Consider the following 18635-nt stretch of genomic DNA (forward strand, 5'->3'; position numbering starts at 1 on the left):
GTCAAAACTTGGAAGCAACCAAGATGTCCTTCAGTAGGTGAATGGGTGAAATAAACTGTGGTACATCAGACAAAGGCATATTATTCAGCACTAAAAGGAAATGAGCTATCAAGCCATGAAAAGACATGGAGGAGGGAATTCCCTGGCAGTCCAGTGGTTAGGACTCCGCACTTCCACTGCAGGGAGCCCAGTTTCGATGCCTGGTTAGGGAGCTAAGATCCCACAAGCTGCGCAGCCCAGAAAAAAAAGGACAAAGAGCAACCTTGAATTCCTGTTACTAAATGAAAGAAACCAATCTGGAAAGGCTACATACTATATGATTCCAACTATATGACTCCAACTATATGACTCTCTGGAAAAGGCAAAAGGATATGGAGATAGTAAAAAGATCAGTGGTTGCCAGGGGTTAGGGAGGAGGTTGGGATGGATAGGTGGAGAATAGAGGATTTTTAGGGCAGTGAAACCACTGTGTATGATACTATAATGGGGAAACATGTCATTATACATTTGTCAAAACTCATAGCATATACAACACCGAGAATGAACCCTAATGTAAACTACGGACTTTGGGTGGTAATGATGTGTTGATGTAGGTTCATCAGTTGTAACAAATGAAGATTTTTGCATCTGTGTACATCAGGGATATATTCTTTTTCTGTAGTGTCTTAGTCTGGTTTTGGTACCAGGGTAATGCTGGCCTTGTAGAACAAAATTTGTAGTGATTCTTCCTCTTCAGGAAGAGGAGGAGATAAGTATTAACTCTTTTTTTAAATGGTAGAATTCAGCTGTGAAGCTGTCTGGCCCTGGACTTTTGTTTGTTGGGAGTTTTTTGATTACTGATTCAATTTTATTATTGGTAATCAGTCTGTTCATATTTTCCATTTCTTCCTGATTCAGTCTTGGAAGATTGTATGTTTCTAAGAATTTATCCATTTCTGCTAGGTTGTCCAATTTGTTGGCATAGAATTTTTCATGGTAATCTCTTATGATCCTTTGTATTTCTGTGGTGTCGTTTGTAACTTCTCTTTCATTTCTGATTTTATTTATTTGGGCCGTCTCTTTTGTATTTGTGTCAAGGTATTTATTTATTTCCCCTTTGATTTCTTCATTGACCCATTGGTTGTTTAGTTGCATGTTGTTTAGCCTCCACATGGTTGTGTTTTTCCCATTTTTCTTATTGTAATTGATTTCTAATTATTGTGATCAGAAAAGAATGCTTAATATGATTTCAGTTTTCTTAAATTTATTGAGACTTGTTTTGTGGCCTAGCATGTCATCTATTTTGGAGAATGTTCTATGTGCATTTGAAAAGAATGTATATTCTGCTGTTTTGGGATGGACTATTCTGTATATATTTATTAAGTCAAGCTGGTCTAATGTGTTGTTTAAGGCCAGTATTTCCTTATTGATTTTTCTGTTTGGATGATCTGTCTATTTATGAAAATGTGTTAAAGTTCCCTACTACTGTTGTGTTCTGTCTTTCTCTTTGTATGTCTGTTAATATTTGCTCTCTATATGTATTTAAGTTCTCCTGTGTCGGACACACAGATATGTACAAGTGTCATGTGCTCTTGTTGGCTTGATCCCTTTATCATTACGACATTCCCTTTTCTGTCTCTTGTTTCAGTCTTTGTTGTAAAGTTTATTTTGTCTGATATAAGTATTCCTCCCTCAGCTTTCTTTTCATTTCCATTTGAGTGGAATATCTTTTTCCATCTCTTTACTTTCAGTCTGTGTGTGTCTTTAGATTTGAAGTGAGTCTCTTATATGGGTCTTACTTTTTTATCCATTCAGCCATCCTGTGTCTTTTGATTGGAGCATTTAGTCCATTTACATTTAAAGTAATAATTGATAGGTATATACTTATTGCCATTTTGTTAATTGTTTTTCTGAGTTTTTTAGTTGTTCTTTGTTCCTTCCTTCTCTTGTCTCTCTTCCCTTGTGATTTGATGACTATTTTTAGTGTTATGTCTGGATTCCTTTCTCTTTATTTTTTGTGTATCTCTTACCAGTTTTTGGTTTGTGGTTACCTTGAGGTTCATGTATAATGACCTTTGTATATAGCTGTCTATTTTATGATGATCTCTTAAGTTTGAAGGGATTCTAAAAGCCCTACATTTTTACCCCCCCCCACCCCTACACCACATTTTATGTTTTGATACATATTTTATATCTTTTTATTTTGTGTATCCCATAACTATTTATTGTAGATACAGATGATTTTACTACTTTTGTCTTTTAACCTTTCTACCAGAGTTATAAGCGGTTGATCCACTACCTTTTACTATATGTTTGTCTTTGCCATTGAGATTTTTTTCTTTATTCATTTTCTTACTTCTAGTTGTGGCCTTTTCTGCTTAGAGAAGTCCCTTTAACATTTCTTGAAGGGCTGATTTATTGGGGTGAACTCCTTTAGCTTTTGTTTGTCTGTCAAACTCTTTATCTCTCCTTCAATTCTGAATGATAACCTTACTGCGTAGAGTATTCTTGGTTGTATTTTTTGTTTTCAGCACTTTGAGTATATCATGCCATTCCCTTGTGGCCTGCTAAGCTTCTGCTGAAAAGTTAGCTGATAGTCTTATGGGAGTTTCCTTATATGTAACTAGTTGTTTTTCCTCTTGATACTTTTATGAGTCTCTTTATATTTAATTTTTGACATTTTAAATATGTGTCTTGGTGTGTACCTCTTTGTGTTCATCTTGTTTGGGACTCTCTGTGTTTCCTGAAACTGGATGTCTGTTTCCTTCCCTGGGTTAGGGAAGTTTTCAGCTACTATTTCTTCATATAAGTTCTCTTCTCTTTTTTATCTTTCTTCTCCTTCTGGGACCCTATAACACAAATGTTAATATGCTTGATGTTGTCCCAGAAGTCACTTAAAGTATCCTCATTTTTTTTTTTTCCTGTTCAGCTTGGGTAATTTTTACTACTCTGTCTTCCAGATCACTGATCCATTATTCTGTATCATCAAATCTACTGTTGATTCCTTCTAGTGTATCTTTCATTTTATTTTTTTAAAAAAGTTCATGTGTCCCTTTCTATTTATTTATTTATTTTAAATTTTATTTATTTTTGGCTGCATTGGGTCTTCGTTGCTGCACACGGGCTTCCTCTAGTTGTGGCGAGCGGGGACTACTCTTTGTCACGGTGCACAAGCTTCTCATTGCAGTGGCTTCTCTTGTTGCAGAGCACAGGCTCTAGGTGCGCAGGCTTCAGTAGTTGCAGCACGCAGCTCAGTAGTTGCAGCATGCGAGCTCTAGAGCTCAGACTCAGTAGTTGTGGAGCACGGGCTTAGTTGCTTCTTGGTATGTGAGATCTTCCCAGACCAGGGATCGAACTCATGTCCCCTGCACTGGCAGGCAGATTCTTAACCACTGCACCACCAGGGAAGTCCTATTTTTCATTTTAGTTATTGTATTCTTTAGCCCTAATTGGTCTTTTTTATATTTTCTAACTCTTTGTTGAAGTTTTCAGTGTGTTCATCCATTCTTCTCCTGTGTTCAGTGAGCATCTTTATGATCATTACCTTTAACTCTTTATCAGGTAGATTGCTTATCTCCATTTCATTTAGGTCTTTTTCTGAGGTTTTGTCATTTGGAACACATTCCTCTGTCTCTTCATTTTGCCTAATTTTCTGTGTTGATTTTCTTTGTATTAAATAGGTCTGTTATGTCTTCCGATCTTGGAGAAGTGACTTTATGTTGGAGATGTCCTATGGGCCCAGCAGCTTGCTCCCCTCAAGGCAGACACTTCAGGGGTGTTCCCTATGAGGGCTGCTTGTGCCTTTCTGTTGTGGCAGGGCCAACTGCTTGGGCACATTGATGGTCAGGGCAGGCCTGGGCATGTTTGAGTGTGATGCTCAGCATTGTTTGACCACTGTGGGCATGCTGGTGGGTGAGGCAGGCCCCTGGCTCTAATAGGCTTGAAAGAGGATTCCAAAATGGTGCCTGTCAATGCTGGTGTCAGCATGATAGAATGAGATCACAAAAAGGGGCTGCTGCCAGAATCTCAGTCCCCAGGGGGAGTCCCAGCTGCCTCCTGCCTCTCCCAGAGGCTATCCAATATCAGCAAGTGTGTCTGATTCAGGTGCCTTTCAAACTGTTGCCTCTGTGCTGGGACTTGGAGCAAGTGTATTTCTGCATGTACCCTTATGAGCAGAGTCTTGGTTTCCTACAGCTCTCTGGTACACCTGAACATAAGCCCCACTGGCTTTTAAGCCAGACATTTTGGAGGCTTGTCTTCCTAATTCAGGACCCTGGTCTAGGGAGCTCAGTGTTGGTCTTGGACTCCTTGCTCCTCAGGGATGACCGTCACAATTGTGATATTCCTCCTGCTTGTGCATCATTGCATCAGGGGTGTGGGCCCTGACTAGACTGCATCTCCACCCACCCACCCCATTTTGTTGTGGGTCCTTCCTTATGTCTTTAGCTGTGGGAAATCTTTTCTGTTATTCTTCAGGTTGTTCTCAGAGGTAGTTGGTCTGTAAGTAGTTGTAATTTTAGTGTGCCTATGTGAGGAGTTGAGCTCAGGCTCTTTCTACTCTACCATTTTGATCCAGACCCTTCTTGTCACCTTTGTGATACAGGGAGTACAGTTAGAATAGTAAGCCCTTAATAATGCTTTGGTGTGACTATCCTTTATAACTTTAAGATCTTGAGTATTCTTCATGTTCATTCTGTCAAAAATCTTCACCTCTCTGTGCTTTACTTCTCACATCTGTAAAATGGGTGAAATAGCAACACCTACCTCAAAAAGTTTTTGTAAAGATTAAATGTTAATACGCATAAAGGTCATAGAACAGAGCTGGCATATAGTAAACACTCAAATGTAGAGTGGTTATCATTATTGCTATTGTTATTAACAATTATATTCATGCTCTTTATAACTGTTTGTCCTATCAATCAAATATATTTCCTTTATGTATATTCCTTTCCAAGGTGTATTCCTTTCGCCTTCCTTGTTAGTGTCCTCTATAATTCAAGAGCCTTCTCCAATTTCAAACAATTTAATGAAAAGAGAATTTATACATGCAGAGATGACTGATTTAATTTCTATGGTCTTTTTGAGAGTAGAATTCTGAGAATAAACTTATTTTTTCCTTCATGTTTCAGGTGGCATGCAAGATTACAATTATCTATGGGCCAACTGTTTTGAAATCACATTAGAACTGTCTTGTTGCAAGTACCCACCAGCTTCGCAGCTTCAACAAGAATGGGAGAACAATCGTGAGTCTTTGATCACATTGATTGAAAAGGTAAAAGCTGAATGGAAGGTTGGCGTATGGTAATAATTGATTAAATAAGGGAGAAATTTGTGTATATGAACAACAGTTTATTCTAGATACCCTTTATTTTTCTGTTTTTATTATTTAAGATTGTAGATTATATTTAGAAATTATTATATTAGAATCTGTTAGAACATATTCTAGCCATGCCTCTGTTATCCTTCCCCCCAGCTCTTTTCCTCTGGAGGGCTTCTTTTGACTGTCTTACAACACTTTTACCACCTGAAATAATTAGCAAAATTTGTAGTACCAGATTCTTACAATGCTATTCGATCATATTTGCTAGAGAACCTTTACCATTATATAAGCCACGGACATAAGTTTAATTTAAATATCAGGCAGGCTAATATACTACTGGATATATCAGAAATGATTACTTATATCTTGCTGATAAAAGCAGAAGTCTGGCTTTGAGGAGAAGGAATTTCGAAAGCATTTTACCAGTCTAGATTTCAGATGACTTAAGTTTAAGGATTTAATTTTTTGGTCTATATTTTATTTTAACTTGGAGAGATTGAAAACTATTTCAGGGAGCTAGAGGAATAAGCTTATTTTTAAAAAATTCTAGCATCAATGCAGAGAGGTTATTTTCTCTTGCCTTCCAAACTGATTGTCTCTGAGCAGTCTACTTTGATTCTTGTTTTTTTTAGGTCCACATTGGAGTTAAAGGATTTGTTAAAGATTCAGTAACAGGAGCTGGCTTAGAGAATGCAACCATCTCAGTGGCTGGTATTAATCATAATATCACAACAGGAAGATTTGGTGATTTCCACCGATTACTTGTTCCTGGAACTTATAACATTACCGCAGTTTTAACTGGGTAAGAATTTAAACTAGACTCTTAAAATGTCAAGTTTCTGTTTATATCTAAGAAGAGAAATATACTCTTGGAGATCTTGTTTACTGTATCTGGCTTTTATTTTTCCTTGTTTTCTGATTTTTTCCCTCTTTATAATGAGAAAATACTATGGTGGATCTTCTGTCACATTAACAATACAACTGGATATGAAGCATCGTTGTAAAATTGGGAGGAAGGACAGTCTTAAAAGCTTGATGGGGCTTCCCTGGTGGCGCAGTGGTTGAGAGTCCGCCTGCCGATGCAGGGGACACAGGTTCGTGCCCCGGTCTGGGAGGATCCCACATGCCGCGGAGCGGCTGGGCCCGTGAGCCATGGCCGCTGAGCCTGCGCGTCCAAAGCCTGTGCTCTGCAACAGGAGAGGCCACAACAGTGAGAGGCACACGTACCGCAAAAAAAAAAAAAAGCTTGGTGGTCAGCTGTGTAAAGCATTGCCGCGAGGCTAATTGAATACCAAGGCAGAAGAAACTCAGGGCTCTATGAAAGACATTTTGAAGAGCTGTCTCACCATCAGCTTTCTAATACATGACATGAGTGGTTCCCCACCTCCTCTGGGAACATTTCTGGAAGCTCATTTTGCTAAGGATTTACCTTTAGCAAATAAATTACCTTTAATTTTGAACTTTCCCATTTGGTAAAGTAGTTGGAATGTCAGTCTGATAAGGCACTGCAAAGAATTGGATCATTTATATCTACTTTGAGTATTGTAGCAATGGTTACAATGGATTAACGACCTTCATTTTTCATCGTATTCTCTCCTTTGAATGTAATTTTAAAAAAATTATTTATTTAATAAATGTATTTATTTTTGGCTGCATTGGGTCTTCGTTGCTGTGCACGGGCTTTCTCTAGTTGCAGCGAGCAGGGGCTACTCTTTGTTGCGGTGCGCGGGCTTCTCATTGCAGTGGCTTCTCTTGTTGCGGAGCACGAGCTCTAGGTGCACAGGCTTCATTCAGTAGCTGTGGCACGTGGGCTCAGTAGTTGTGCCTCTCTGCCTCTAGAGCACAGGCTCAGTAGTTGTGGTGCACGGGCTTTGTTGCTCCCTGGTATGTGGGATTTTCCTGGCGCAGGGCTCGAACCCGTGTCCCCTGCATTGGCAGGTGGATTCTTAACCACTGTGCCACCAGGGAAGCCCCTGAATGTAATCTTTTATAAGCATTCTAATGTGTGGAACCTGAAAGGATGGTAAGAGAAATAGTTCTTTAAGGACTTAATCTGGGATTCTTTGTGAGATAATACGCTAAAAGTCTTGAATTTACACATTTATCTTTATTTGATTTGATTTTCGATAGACTAAGCACAGGAGTATGAAAAGGCTATTGTACTTTTATAATGTTAAAGCATTGTCTGTTTCAGTTTAACTCCAAGCCATCTACTTTTTCAAATTTTTCTTTTCAGGTATATGCCACTGACTGTTAATAACATAATAGTGAAAGAAGGACCAGCCACAAAGGTGAATTTTCCCCTTCGGCCAACTGTGGCTTCAGTAGTCCCTGACACAACAGAGGTTGTAGTAACTGCTAGCACAGTTGCTATACCTAATAGTCCTCTTGGAACACAGTCCTCCCACCAGCCAGTTCAGCCACAGGACTTTCACCACCACCATTTCCCTGATATGGAAATCTTCTTGAGAAGGTTTGCCAATGAATATCCTAACATCACCCGGCTTTATTCATTGGGAAAATCGGTAGAGTCAAGAGAACTTTATGTAATGGAGATATCTGATAATCCAGGTGTCCATGAACCAGGTAATTGGTGTAGTTTCACACATAATTTCAGATTGCTTTTCAGAGCTATGTGCTGTATTGCTTTGCTTCATCTAGAAAGGTCACGTATTGTATGTATAACTGGATCAAAGAAAATGTAACCAATTTTTTCCTAGAAAAGAAGAAAATCCATTTGATAATCCATATTATACACAAAGTTTAACATAATGCATAATTAGATTCTTTCTGCTAATAGTACTTTTATTTTCATATTATATGGCATATATATGTGTGTGTGTGTATATATGTATATATACACACATACGTATATATGCTTTGAGCTTGCTCAGACGTATATATTAGTAAGGACTGCTTTATAAGATGCTTTTTCCTGTTTCTTTTGCCAAAATATATCTTAAATCTTTGGTTCAGGGTCTTTGTATGTGTTGGGGAAAAAGTAGAGAGAGTCTAGGATTAATGAAGAGGAAAAACGTCTTCCATGTAATTACTTTATTTTCAGGTGAACCAGAATTTAAGTACATTGGAAATATGCATGGAAATGAAGTGGTTGGAAGAGAACTGTTACTGAACCTCATCGAATACCTTTGTAAGAACTTTGGAACAGATCCCGATGTAACAGATTTGGTTCTTAACACTAGAATTCACCTTATGCCATCCATGAATCCTGATGGGTATGAAAAGGCCCAGGAAGGTAAAGAATAGCTATCTACTAATGCCTAACCTTTTTGATTATTATATGGCATAATTATTGGGGGATAGAAAAGAATTTGAACTGGTTGTTTCCCTGAAATTTCTTCCTATTTTTATACTTATAATATATCATTGGTTCTAGCTTTTGTATTCTTGTAAGATAGGCTAGTTCATTCAACAATTATGTCATCAAGTTTATATTTAATGAAGTTCTCCACTTTGGTAATGGCTCTTATTTACTAAAATAATGTAAGATTTTTACAAATTGTTCCACTTTAAGAGTAATTTTTGTTAAATTATTGTATTGGGAACTTTATCTCATAAGTGAAATCTCAAACCAAATATTTTTTAAGCCAGTGACTCTGTTTTGACTCCCATTTCTACTCCCCATGCATGTATAATCTAAATCTGCTAAGTTACTGACTTCCCATTCCTCTGCCTCCTCTGGGCTAGCCCATCTTTCCCAGGGCATTATAGTAAGGGCAGGGAGAGCAACTTTCTTACATGGGCCACATTATGCAGAACACTAGGAGAGTGAGAATCCATCTTTTCCCAGCCTGTGATTCCTTCCAGGCAGTGATAACCAGTGAGTAGAAAAGATACCACAATATGAATATGCAGCCATGTGGTTTATTACTCTCACTGACTGAACACTGAGAGAATCGATTAGTAAATGACCAGGTTAATCCTTATATATATCATTTAGATTCTTTCGCTAAGGACCTTATTCTTTGTCAGCCTCACACATTCCTTCCACATTCCTCCCTTGAGACCTTTCTGAAAGATGGAACTACGTACTACTAGTGAGTCCTCTAGTAGGTTTTCTTCATTCACTTGCATTCATTTTCTCATTATAATGACAATAATAGGGCTCTCATCCCATAGTAAAATGGAATAAGCTTAAGTTGAACCCTTTCTCCTCCTCCCTTCCAACTATGTTCTTGACTAACTTTACCTTTTTGTTATCACTTTAATGTGAGCATACTGCAACTCTTTTCTTTTCATTTGGTCTGTTTATTTACATTGTTTTAGTGACCTGTATGCCAGTGCAATAGAGTCCCCCTCATGCCAGTCATGCCCACTCAACATTGTGATCACGTCACTGTATGTGGATTATTGACAGATGAGCAATATTTTAATATAATTCATATGGTTGGAGTTTTTCCCCTCAAAGTATGACCAGAGGCAGAAATGAAAGGATAATGGTTTTACCTTTCTATTCAGAAGATCTAGAAGAGATACATTTTTTTTAATGTACAATGTAAAAACGATGTGTGTTTTAATCACGTTACCCAACTGAACTTGGATCCTCTCACCTGCTGCAGAGCAAAGCCAATTTACTGATATGAGGTTGTGGTGAAGGAAAGTACAGGATTTATCTGCAGGCACTAAACAAGGAGAATGGGCAGCTCATGCTCAAAAGACCTGAACTTCTCAATGGCTTTCAGGGAAGGATTTTTAAAGGCAACATTTGGGGTGAGGGTACAGGGTGCATGACTTTCTTCTGATTGATTGGTGGTGTGGAGGTAACAGGCTGATGTTTCGGGAATCTTAATCATCAGCCTTCTGGTTCCAACCAGTCCGGGGTCTACATGCTTGTGCTCAGCACATAGTCACCTTCCCCTACTGGGTTGGAGTCTTACATCCTGCAGAACAACTCAAGGATACATGTTAGATTGTTATGTATATCCCTTGAGTAAGAACTAGGACTCTTGTTTTTAATCGGGAATCATTGTCATTACTTTTCTTGCTTAACTGCTTTTCGTTTACTTCTGAATTTCCTCACTTCCCTAATCAGTAACTGCTTATACCTGCTCTTTGGGACTCAGGGAAGGCCTAGGAGACTAAAGCCTTTTTTCTACAAACAAGAAATATGGGATACAGAGGGGCTTTTTTAACCTGGGAAGGCCCCACAGGGTCCTACTCGGTTTCAATCACAGTGTGTTTGATCATAGTGAAGCCTGATGTGTTCACACTTACCTTTGAATTAAGATAGCTGAAGTAGTGTGTATTGGATTAAAATATAAAACATGGCTTAAATTTGAATCTTTTATCATACAGGAGATTCAGTAAGCGTAGTCGGCAGAAATAACAGCAACAACTTTGACCTGAACCGAAATTTCCCAGATCAGTTCATTCAGATCACAGATCCTACCCAACCAGAAACTATTGCTGTAATGAGCTGGATGAAGGCCTATCCATTTGTGCTGTCAGCAAACCTGCATGGAGGTAATAGCAACTTGATATTCCACTAATTAATTCTTGTTGAGAGCATTTGAAAATCCCAGTGGAAGTTTATCTGTTTATAGTCTTAGGCTATCTTAAGCCTGTTATTGCTTTTACGGCAGACAACAATAAAGGTCTCTCCTCATTACTTTTTAAGCCAGTTTCCTGGCTGTTTTCCCCGTTCCTCCCCCACCCCTCCCCTCTCCCAGTACTCTTCCATTCTCCCTCCTTCCATCTGCCCTGCCTCCCTCTCTTTCTCTGTCTCTCACCCTCCACCTCTCCTTCCCTTTTCCTCCTTCTCCCTCCCTCCATTTCTTTCTCACTTAGTTCTTCAAGTGTTTTATATTTATCCCTCAGAAATGTTTTATATTTATCCCTCTCACTGGGAATTTGGTAACATGTTCTTTGTCATTTATAAAAATTAAACACTAACAGATCCAAATGTTTAGTCCTATTTCTCCCTAAAGTTTAATATGCCCTTTTATGTAAGTTTAGATTTTTGACATTCTCTTATCTTTCATCTGCTGTGTATTTAACTGTAGCACAATGACCTCATTCTCATGTAGTATCTGAGCTTATACACCTCCATATAATTCAGCAGGAACTTAGTTGAATAGGATGAGAGGTCAAGATTAAAAATCATCACAGTGAGGCTTCCCTGGGGGCTCAGTGGTTAAGAATCCATCTGCCAACGCAGGGGACACAGGAAGGGCCCACCTGCCACGGAGCAGCTAAACCCGTGCGCCACAACTACCAAGCCTGTGCTCTAGAGCCTGTGAGCCACAACTGCTAAGCCCAGGTGCCACAACTACTGAAGCCCACGTGCCAAGAGCCCGTGCTCTGCAACAAGAGAAGCCACCACAACAAGAAGCCCGGGCACTGCAACAAAGAGTAGGCCCCCCTGCATGCCACAGCTAGAGAAAGCCCGTGTGCTGCAACAAGGACCCAGTGCAGCCAAAAATAAATAAATAAACAACAACAACAAATCATCACAGTGTCCAACTAGGGTTGTGTGAATAAGTGTCAATACCCTAGAGACCTGAAAACACATGTCTACATGTAAACTGGTATGTGGACGTTCATAGTAGCACTATTCATAATAACCAGGAAGTATAAATAACCCAAATGTCCACCAACTAACGATCAGATAAATAAAATGTGGTATACAATTGAATGTTATCTGGCTGTGAAAAGGAATGAAGGACTGATGCATGCTACAGCATAGATGAGTCTTGAAAGCATGGTAGGTGATAGAAGCCAGTCATAAGAAACCATATATTGTATGATTACATTTTTTATGAAATGTGCAGAAATAGGCAAATCCATAGAGATAGAAAATAGATTAGCAGTTGCCTCAAGCTGTAGAGGATAGTGGTGGAGAGGATGGGGAGTAACTGCTAATGGGTATGGGTTTGGTTTTTTTTTCAGTAATGAAATGTTCTGTAATTAGATAGTAGTGATGGTTGTATATTCAACCCTGTGAATATACTAAACAACAGTGAATTATATACTTTAAGTGGATGGATTGTATGGTATGTGAACTATATCTCAATAAATTAAAAAAGAGTGGAGGTATTAACACCAGGGGCAATAGGTAAGAAATTTAGTGTCCACATTTGTTGGTTTATCCAAGGAAGTATCACAGTCGAGATTTGATGGCATATAGATTAACCTGCCATTTTAGAAATGACAGTACACACTTATGGATATTTGTATTTAAGAAGTAAATTGAGATTCTCCAAAAATGACTTTGAAAGCTTGCTAATAGTAGGAGAAAATACTTCTATAATTGGTAATCATGGACGATTCTCAAAGACCCAAATAGGAATTATGAAGTTGCAGCCTGGTTAGCAAAATAATTTTTTGGCTTTTTTCTTACTTTATTAATTGTATACCATGTTTGACAGAAAATAATTTTTACTTTGAGCTTTAAAAAATATTCTGTAGGGCTTCCCTGGTGGCGCAGTGGTTGAGAGTCCGCCTGCCGATGCAGGGGACACGGGTTCGTGCCCCGGTCCTGGAAGATCCCACATGCCGCAGAGTGGCTAGGCCCGTGAGCCATGGCCGCTGAGCCTGCGTGTCCGGAGCCTGTGCTCTGCAACAGGAGAGGCCACAACAGTGAGAGGCCCACATACCGCAAAAAAAAAAAAAATCTGTATAAAATACATCACGTCATGTTGGCTAAAGCTGAAAACTTAATACTAGTTACATTCCAGTGAAAATAATTGACGGATGTTTACATGTGGTATCAAGACCTTGGCATGGTGGGGGGATACATCTTCAATCACGTAGATATGTTTCTTTCCATGACGTATTTTGCATTCTCATCTTAAAATCTTTAAATGAGTTTTGAAATCTTGGCAAAGAAATTTAACAGAGGAATTCCTTGCTGCCAACTTAACAATTTAGAAGGATTTTGAAAGAATATAGAGAAAAGTAATATTTCTTTTTGTAATTTTTGATACTAATTTTTTATTTAGGTGAAATTCATATAACACTAACCATGTTAAGGTAAATAATTCAGTGACATTTAGTGCATTCACAATGCTGTGCAACCACCATCTCTATCTCGTTCCAAAACATTTTCACCTCCCCAAAAGGAAACCCCTTACCCATTAAGCAGTTGCTTTCTATTCCCCATGCCCCTCAAGCCCTGGTAATCACCAATCTGTGTTCTGTCTCTATGGATTTACCTGTTTTGGATATTTCATAGAAATGAAATCATATAATATATGACCTTTTGTGTCTGTCTTCTTTTACTTAGCATAGTGTTTTCAAGGTTCATTCATATTGTAGCATATGTTAGTACTTTATTTCTTTTTATGACTGAATAATTTTCCATTGTATGCATATACCACAATTTGTTTATCTATCTGTTGATGGACACTTGGGTTGTTTTTACTTTTTACTATTATGAATAATACTACTATGAACATTGGCAGACAGTATCTGAGTCCCTGTTTTCAATTCTTTTGGGTTATCCTGTGTTTGGCTTTTTGATGGAAATACCATCATATGGTAATTCCGTGTTTAGCTTTTTGATGAACTGCCAAACTTCCACAGTAGCAACCATTTTATATTCCCACCAGCAATGTATGAGGGTTCCAGTTTTTCCACATCCTTACCTTGTTAATTTTTTTTTTTTTTGATTATAGCCGTTTTAGTGGGTGAAAGGTGATATCTCACTGAAATTTAGATTTGCATTTCCCTGATGGCTAATGATGCTGAGCATCTTTTTGTGTGCTTGTTGGCCATTTGTATATCTTATTTGGAGAAATATCTGTTCAAGTCTTTTGCCCATTGTTAATTGGGTTTTTCATCTTTTTGTTGAGTTGCAGGACTTCTTTATATAGTCTGGATTCTAGACCCTTATCAAATTGCTGATTTGCAAATACTTTCTCCCATTCTGTAGGTTTACTTTAACTTTCTTAATAATGTCCTTTGATGCACAAAATTTTTAATATTGATGAAGTCAGATTTATCTTTTTTAAAATAGCTAATGCTCTTTGTGTTGATACTAATTTTTATTTATTTATTTATTTATTTATTCATTCATTCTTGGCTGCGTTGGGTCTTCGTTGCTGCGCGCGGGCCCTCTCTAGTTGCGGGGAGCGGGGGCCAGCCCTTGTTGTGGTGCGTGGGGCTCTCATTGCGGTGGCCTCTCCTGTTGCTGAGCCGGGCTCTAGGCGCGCGGGCTCCAGAGCGCAGGCTCAGCAGTTGTGGCGCACGGGCCCAGTTGCTCCGCGGTCCCAGACCAGGCCTTGAACCCGTGTCCCCTGCATCGGCAGGCGGATTCCCAACCACTGCGCCACCAGGGAAGTCCCAATACTAATTATTTTTTAAATAAACTTTTATAGGAGTATTGTAAGTCTTTTATGACTTTTTCTTTCCCTTATAAAGTTAGCCATTTGAAAGACAACATTAAGTAGAAGTTGACTTTTTTCTGTTGTGACTTTTAGGCATGAGTCGTAGATCCAGGGTGAAATTAAATTTTTTTGGAGTAATCTGTCTGAGAATGGGTGTTGAAGTACACTTATCTTGTTAGAACTATTTTGGGGAATAAAATGAGCATAGTTCTTCATACTTGTTTCTTAAAGAAAAATTTTTTTAAATATATGAATGTTGGCTGGTATTTGTTATCACAGGATCACTTCATCTAGATTCAAGTTGAATTTGTTCCTTCACTTCCATGCCCAGGAAGTGGCATGACAAAAAAGGCAAAGATGAATGGCCTAATCAAGGCAGAATAAATGGGCACATGGACAAATGAAAATGATGTGACTAATAGGAAAATAAGAGATTTGATCCTATGGTGGGGGAGGTGGGCTCAGGGCTCCTGCCTGAGAAGCACCCTAATTGCTTTATGTCCTAGGGGGAGCATGAAGGGAGTTGATATCCTTTATATATGTTTTAAAATATCACTCTCTGTATTTTAGGTCATGAAAAATCATATGATATAACTCCAGTTGACTAATTTATAATATGAGCATAAGAGAAATTTTTAGCATTTTTTTCTGAATGAAGGTCAGGACTGGCTCTACTATCCATACATTTGTTGTTTAGCCTCTCCATTTTAGACTCCACATCTGCAAAATGAAGAGGGTGGGTTAATCGGACTTCAAGGGTCCTTTCTTGGTTTAAAATTCCATGACATGACCTTATAAATGTCTGAATTTTAGTGAAAAAGTACCAAATTTTGCTCAATTTTTCTGATCCTAAATATTATAAAAGTAAAATTGTTTAAATTAAGGCTGTATACTTCTGGTTTCAGTTCTGACATGTAAAGTATGCCTGTAAGTTCAGGCAAACTCCCAAGACCTTTCCAGTTAAGGCAGTCTTTAAGTGTCATGCATAGCTATTTAATTTTTATTTATCCACTTTGATTTTCTGTTGAGGAAATTAGCAGCTTTTTTGTTTCTATTGAGGAAATTAACCTTGGAAATTTGTATTGGTTTCCTGTCTCTGGCAGTACTGTGAAAAGCTTACTTTATGTTAATGCTCCATCTTGAAAGAAATAACACAATACATTTTGCTCATTTCCCTCATAGGTTCTTTGGTGGTTAACTACCCTTTTGATGATGATGAACAAGGGCTTGCCACATATAGTAAATCACCAGATGATGCTGTATTTCAACAAATAGCACTTTCTTATTCCAAGGTAGGCTTGTGCTTAAACATAAAATGCTATAAAAATTCATTTTTCATTTAAAAACATGCGTTAAAACGAAGTCCTACAAGACTCAGGTCAAGTGCTTTCTTCTCTGTTAAGCCTTCCATGATTCCTTTCAGAAACCTTACCGCTTTTTCTCTTCTGTTTCCCACCTCACTTTTAAACATACTGCATGTGTTTCCCCATTAGCCATGAAGTTCAGGTAATGTCTTTTCATCTACAGCTTTTAGCACAGTACCTGGAACATAATAAATTAAACAAACTGCTAGTTTATTTCATTTGAGAAGTACTTAAATATAAACCTCGTAAAGTAGCCTAAGGTGGGGTTGACAAGTTATAGCTCTGGGACTAAATCCAGCCTACCACCTGTTCTTGTAAATAAAGTTTTATTGACATACAGCACATCCATTCTTTAAAATATTGTCCATTGCTGCTTTCTTGTTTAACATTTGAAAATAAGTCAGTGTAATTCACCATATTAACAGACTAAAGAAGAAAAACGCTGCAATCATCTCAATAGATGCAGAGGGCAGGGTTGAGTCATTGCAACACTTTAGAGCGTGTAAAGCCAAAAGTTTTTACTATCTGACCCTTTACAGAAAAAAATTGCCAACCTATAGTCTAAGGAAGTGGTCTCCAACCTTTGTGACACCAGGGACCAGTTTCAGGGAAGACAGTTTTTCCACAGACAGGGTTAGGGAGTGGGGGGTGGTTTAGGCAGTAATGCGAGTGATGGGGAGCAGCAGATGAAGCTTTGCTCACTTGATGGCCGCTCAACTCCTGTTGTGTGGCCCGGTTCCTAACAGGCCAGGGACTGGTACCAGTCCGCAGCCTGGGGGTTGGGGACCCCTGGTCTAAGGTATTTAAGAGCCTAGTAGTAACATATTGCAAAGAAGCAAGTAGAAATTTCTGTATTTTCTAAACTTCCTATAATGAACACACATTACTTTCATAATCAGAAATGTTATATTTGTGTGTGTGTGTATGTGTGAAATTTTAGTTTAAAAGTTGTTCTTAGAAAGCATGTTAAAATTTGAGGCTTGGGAACTAGGCTTGTTAGTTTCAGTTTTTGGTCTTACTACTGACTCAGTCCGTGACTTTATTGGTCATAGATAAATGAAGATTATTACTGCAGCTTTACGCTCTGTAATCACACCTTTCTGTCATTCTATTTTTTCCACTCCCTCATTCTCTGCAAGTGGATCTTGTGAGATTGTTCAGAGTTTCTAATAGGGGAGTACATCTATTATTTCACCTTAAAGTGTATCTATCTTCTGTTTGGGCATGCCGTTTTAGAGGGATGTACATGAAATAATAAAACAAAAATGAGATACCCTCCAATCATCAAAATAAAAACTAAGTGATCAGATTATACACATATCACATTCTGTCCATTATTATAGTTCCACTTTTCATCCTCTTTGTAACTTCTCATTCCTTAGACTCTTTTTATATTTCTTTGACCTTTAACCCTTTTGATTTGATTTCCTTTCTACCCAGCCTACACCTATGGACATACCTTTCAGTGATGCACTCACCTACACCTTAGGATCTTTTATACCCTTCTGACATACCTGCCTTGCCAATGTCCAACCCTTAGTAATTACAATCATCTCTCTTCTACGTCCCAGAAAAGTCACACAGTCATGGCAGTCGACTACACTATATATATATAATGCTCTCTAACCTCAGCTGAGCCCTCAGTTCTACCTGGCAATATTTCACATTTTGCTACTTGACTCCGTGGCTCATTTCCCTCTGGTGATTCTGAGCCTTCATCCTCTTCCTGAGCCTTCTAATCCTAGCTTTGTCTTATTCTCAGTAGATCACTTTGCCTTGAACTAAAGTGGAACTGTGAATAATCTGATGTGTGTTCATTCTGATTCTGTCTTCTCAGTTATTGTTTATTTGTGTTTTACCCATATTCTGCATTTCTTTTTTTCCTCCTAATTCTTTTAAATTGAAGTACATTTGATGTATAATATTATATAAGTTACAGGTATATAATATAGTGATTCACAATTTTAAGGTTTATACTCCATTTGTAGTCATTATAAAATATTGGCTATATTCCCTGTGTTATACAATATATCCTTGTAGCTTATTTTATACATAATAGTTTGTACCTCTTAATCCCCTACTCCTACATTGCCCCTTCCCCCTTCCCTCTCCCCACTGGTAATCACTAGTTTGTTCTCTATATCTGTGAGTCTGTTTCTTGTTTGGTATATTCACTAATTTGTTGTGTTTTTTAGATTCCACATATAAGTGATATCATACAGTATTTGTCTTTCTCTGTATGACTTATTTCACTTAGCATAATGCCCTCCAAGTCCAACCATGTTGTTGCAAGTGGCAAAATTTCATTCTTTTTTATGGCTGAGTAGTACTCCATTTTGTGTGTGTGTGTGTGTGTGTGTGTGTGTGTGTGTGTGTGTGTGTGTGTATCACAGCTTATTTATCCATTCATCTGTTGATGATTGCAGTTTTCTCATGTCTGGTGTCTGCCCCCTGGTGGGTGAAGCTGGTCCACAGGCTACAATGGGCTTCCTGGAGGGCAGGGTCAGGGCCCAGGGGAGTCTGGGACTGGTGCCTTCCCACTGGTGCGTGGAGCTGGGTCCTGGGCCCTCTGGTGGGCAGGGCTGTTTCCAGAGGCAACTGTGGGCTCAGGAGATCTTCTGGCAG

General features: G+C 38.5%; 1 protein-coding gene across 1 annotated transcript in view; it reads left to right on the forward strand.

The window, feature by feature from the left end:
- The window catches only part of CPD (carboxypeptidase D), a 67027-nt gene that overhangs the window by 20107 nt on the left and 28285 nt on the right, over positions 1–18635 (forward strand). The window contains exons 3-8 of the mRNA XM_024737323.1: positions 5109–5251; positions 5932–6101; positions 7536–7885; positions 8364–8555; positions 10616–10783; positions 15829–15938. Coding sequence (XP_024593091.1) covers positions 5109–5251; positions 5932–6101; positions 7536–7885; positions 8364–8555; positions 10616–10783; positions 15829–15938 — 1133 coding nt within the window. The remainder of the gene's footprint in view (positions 1–5108; positions 5252–5931; positions 6102–7535; positions 7886–8363; positions 8556–10615; positions 10784–15828; positions 15939–18635) is intronic.

The sequence above is a fragment of the Neophocaena asiaeorientalis genome, unplaced genomic scaffold (genome assembly GCF_003031525.2).
Source record: "Neophocaena asiaeorientalis asiaeorientalis breed wild unplaced genomic scaffold, Neophocaena_asiaeorientalis_V1.1 scaffold129, whole genome shotgun sequence".
NCBI lineage: Eukaryota > Metazoa > Chordata > Mammalia > Artiodactyla > Phocoenidae > Neophocaena > Neophocaena asiaeorientalis.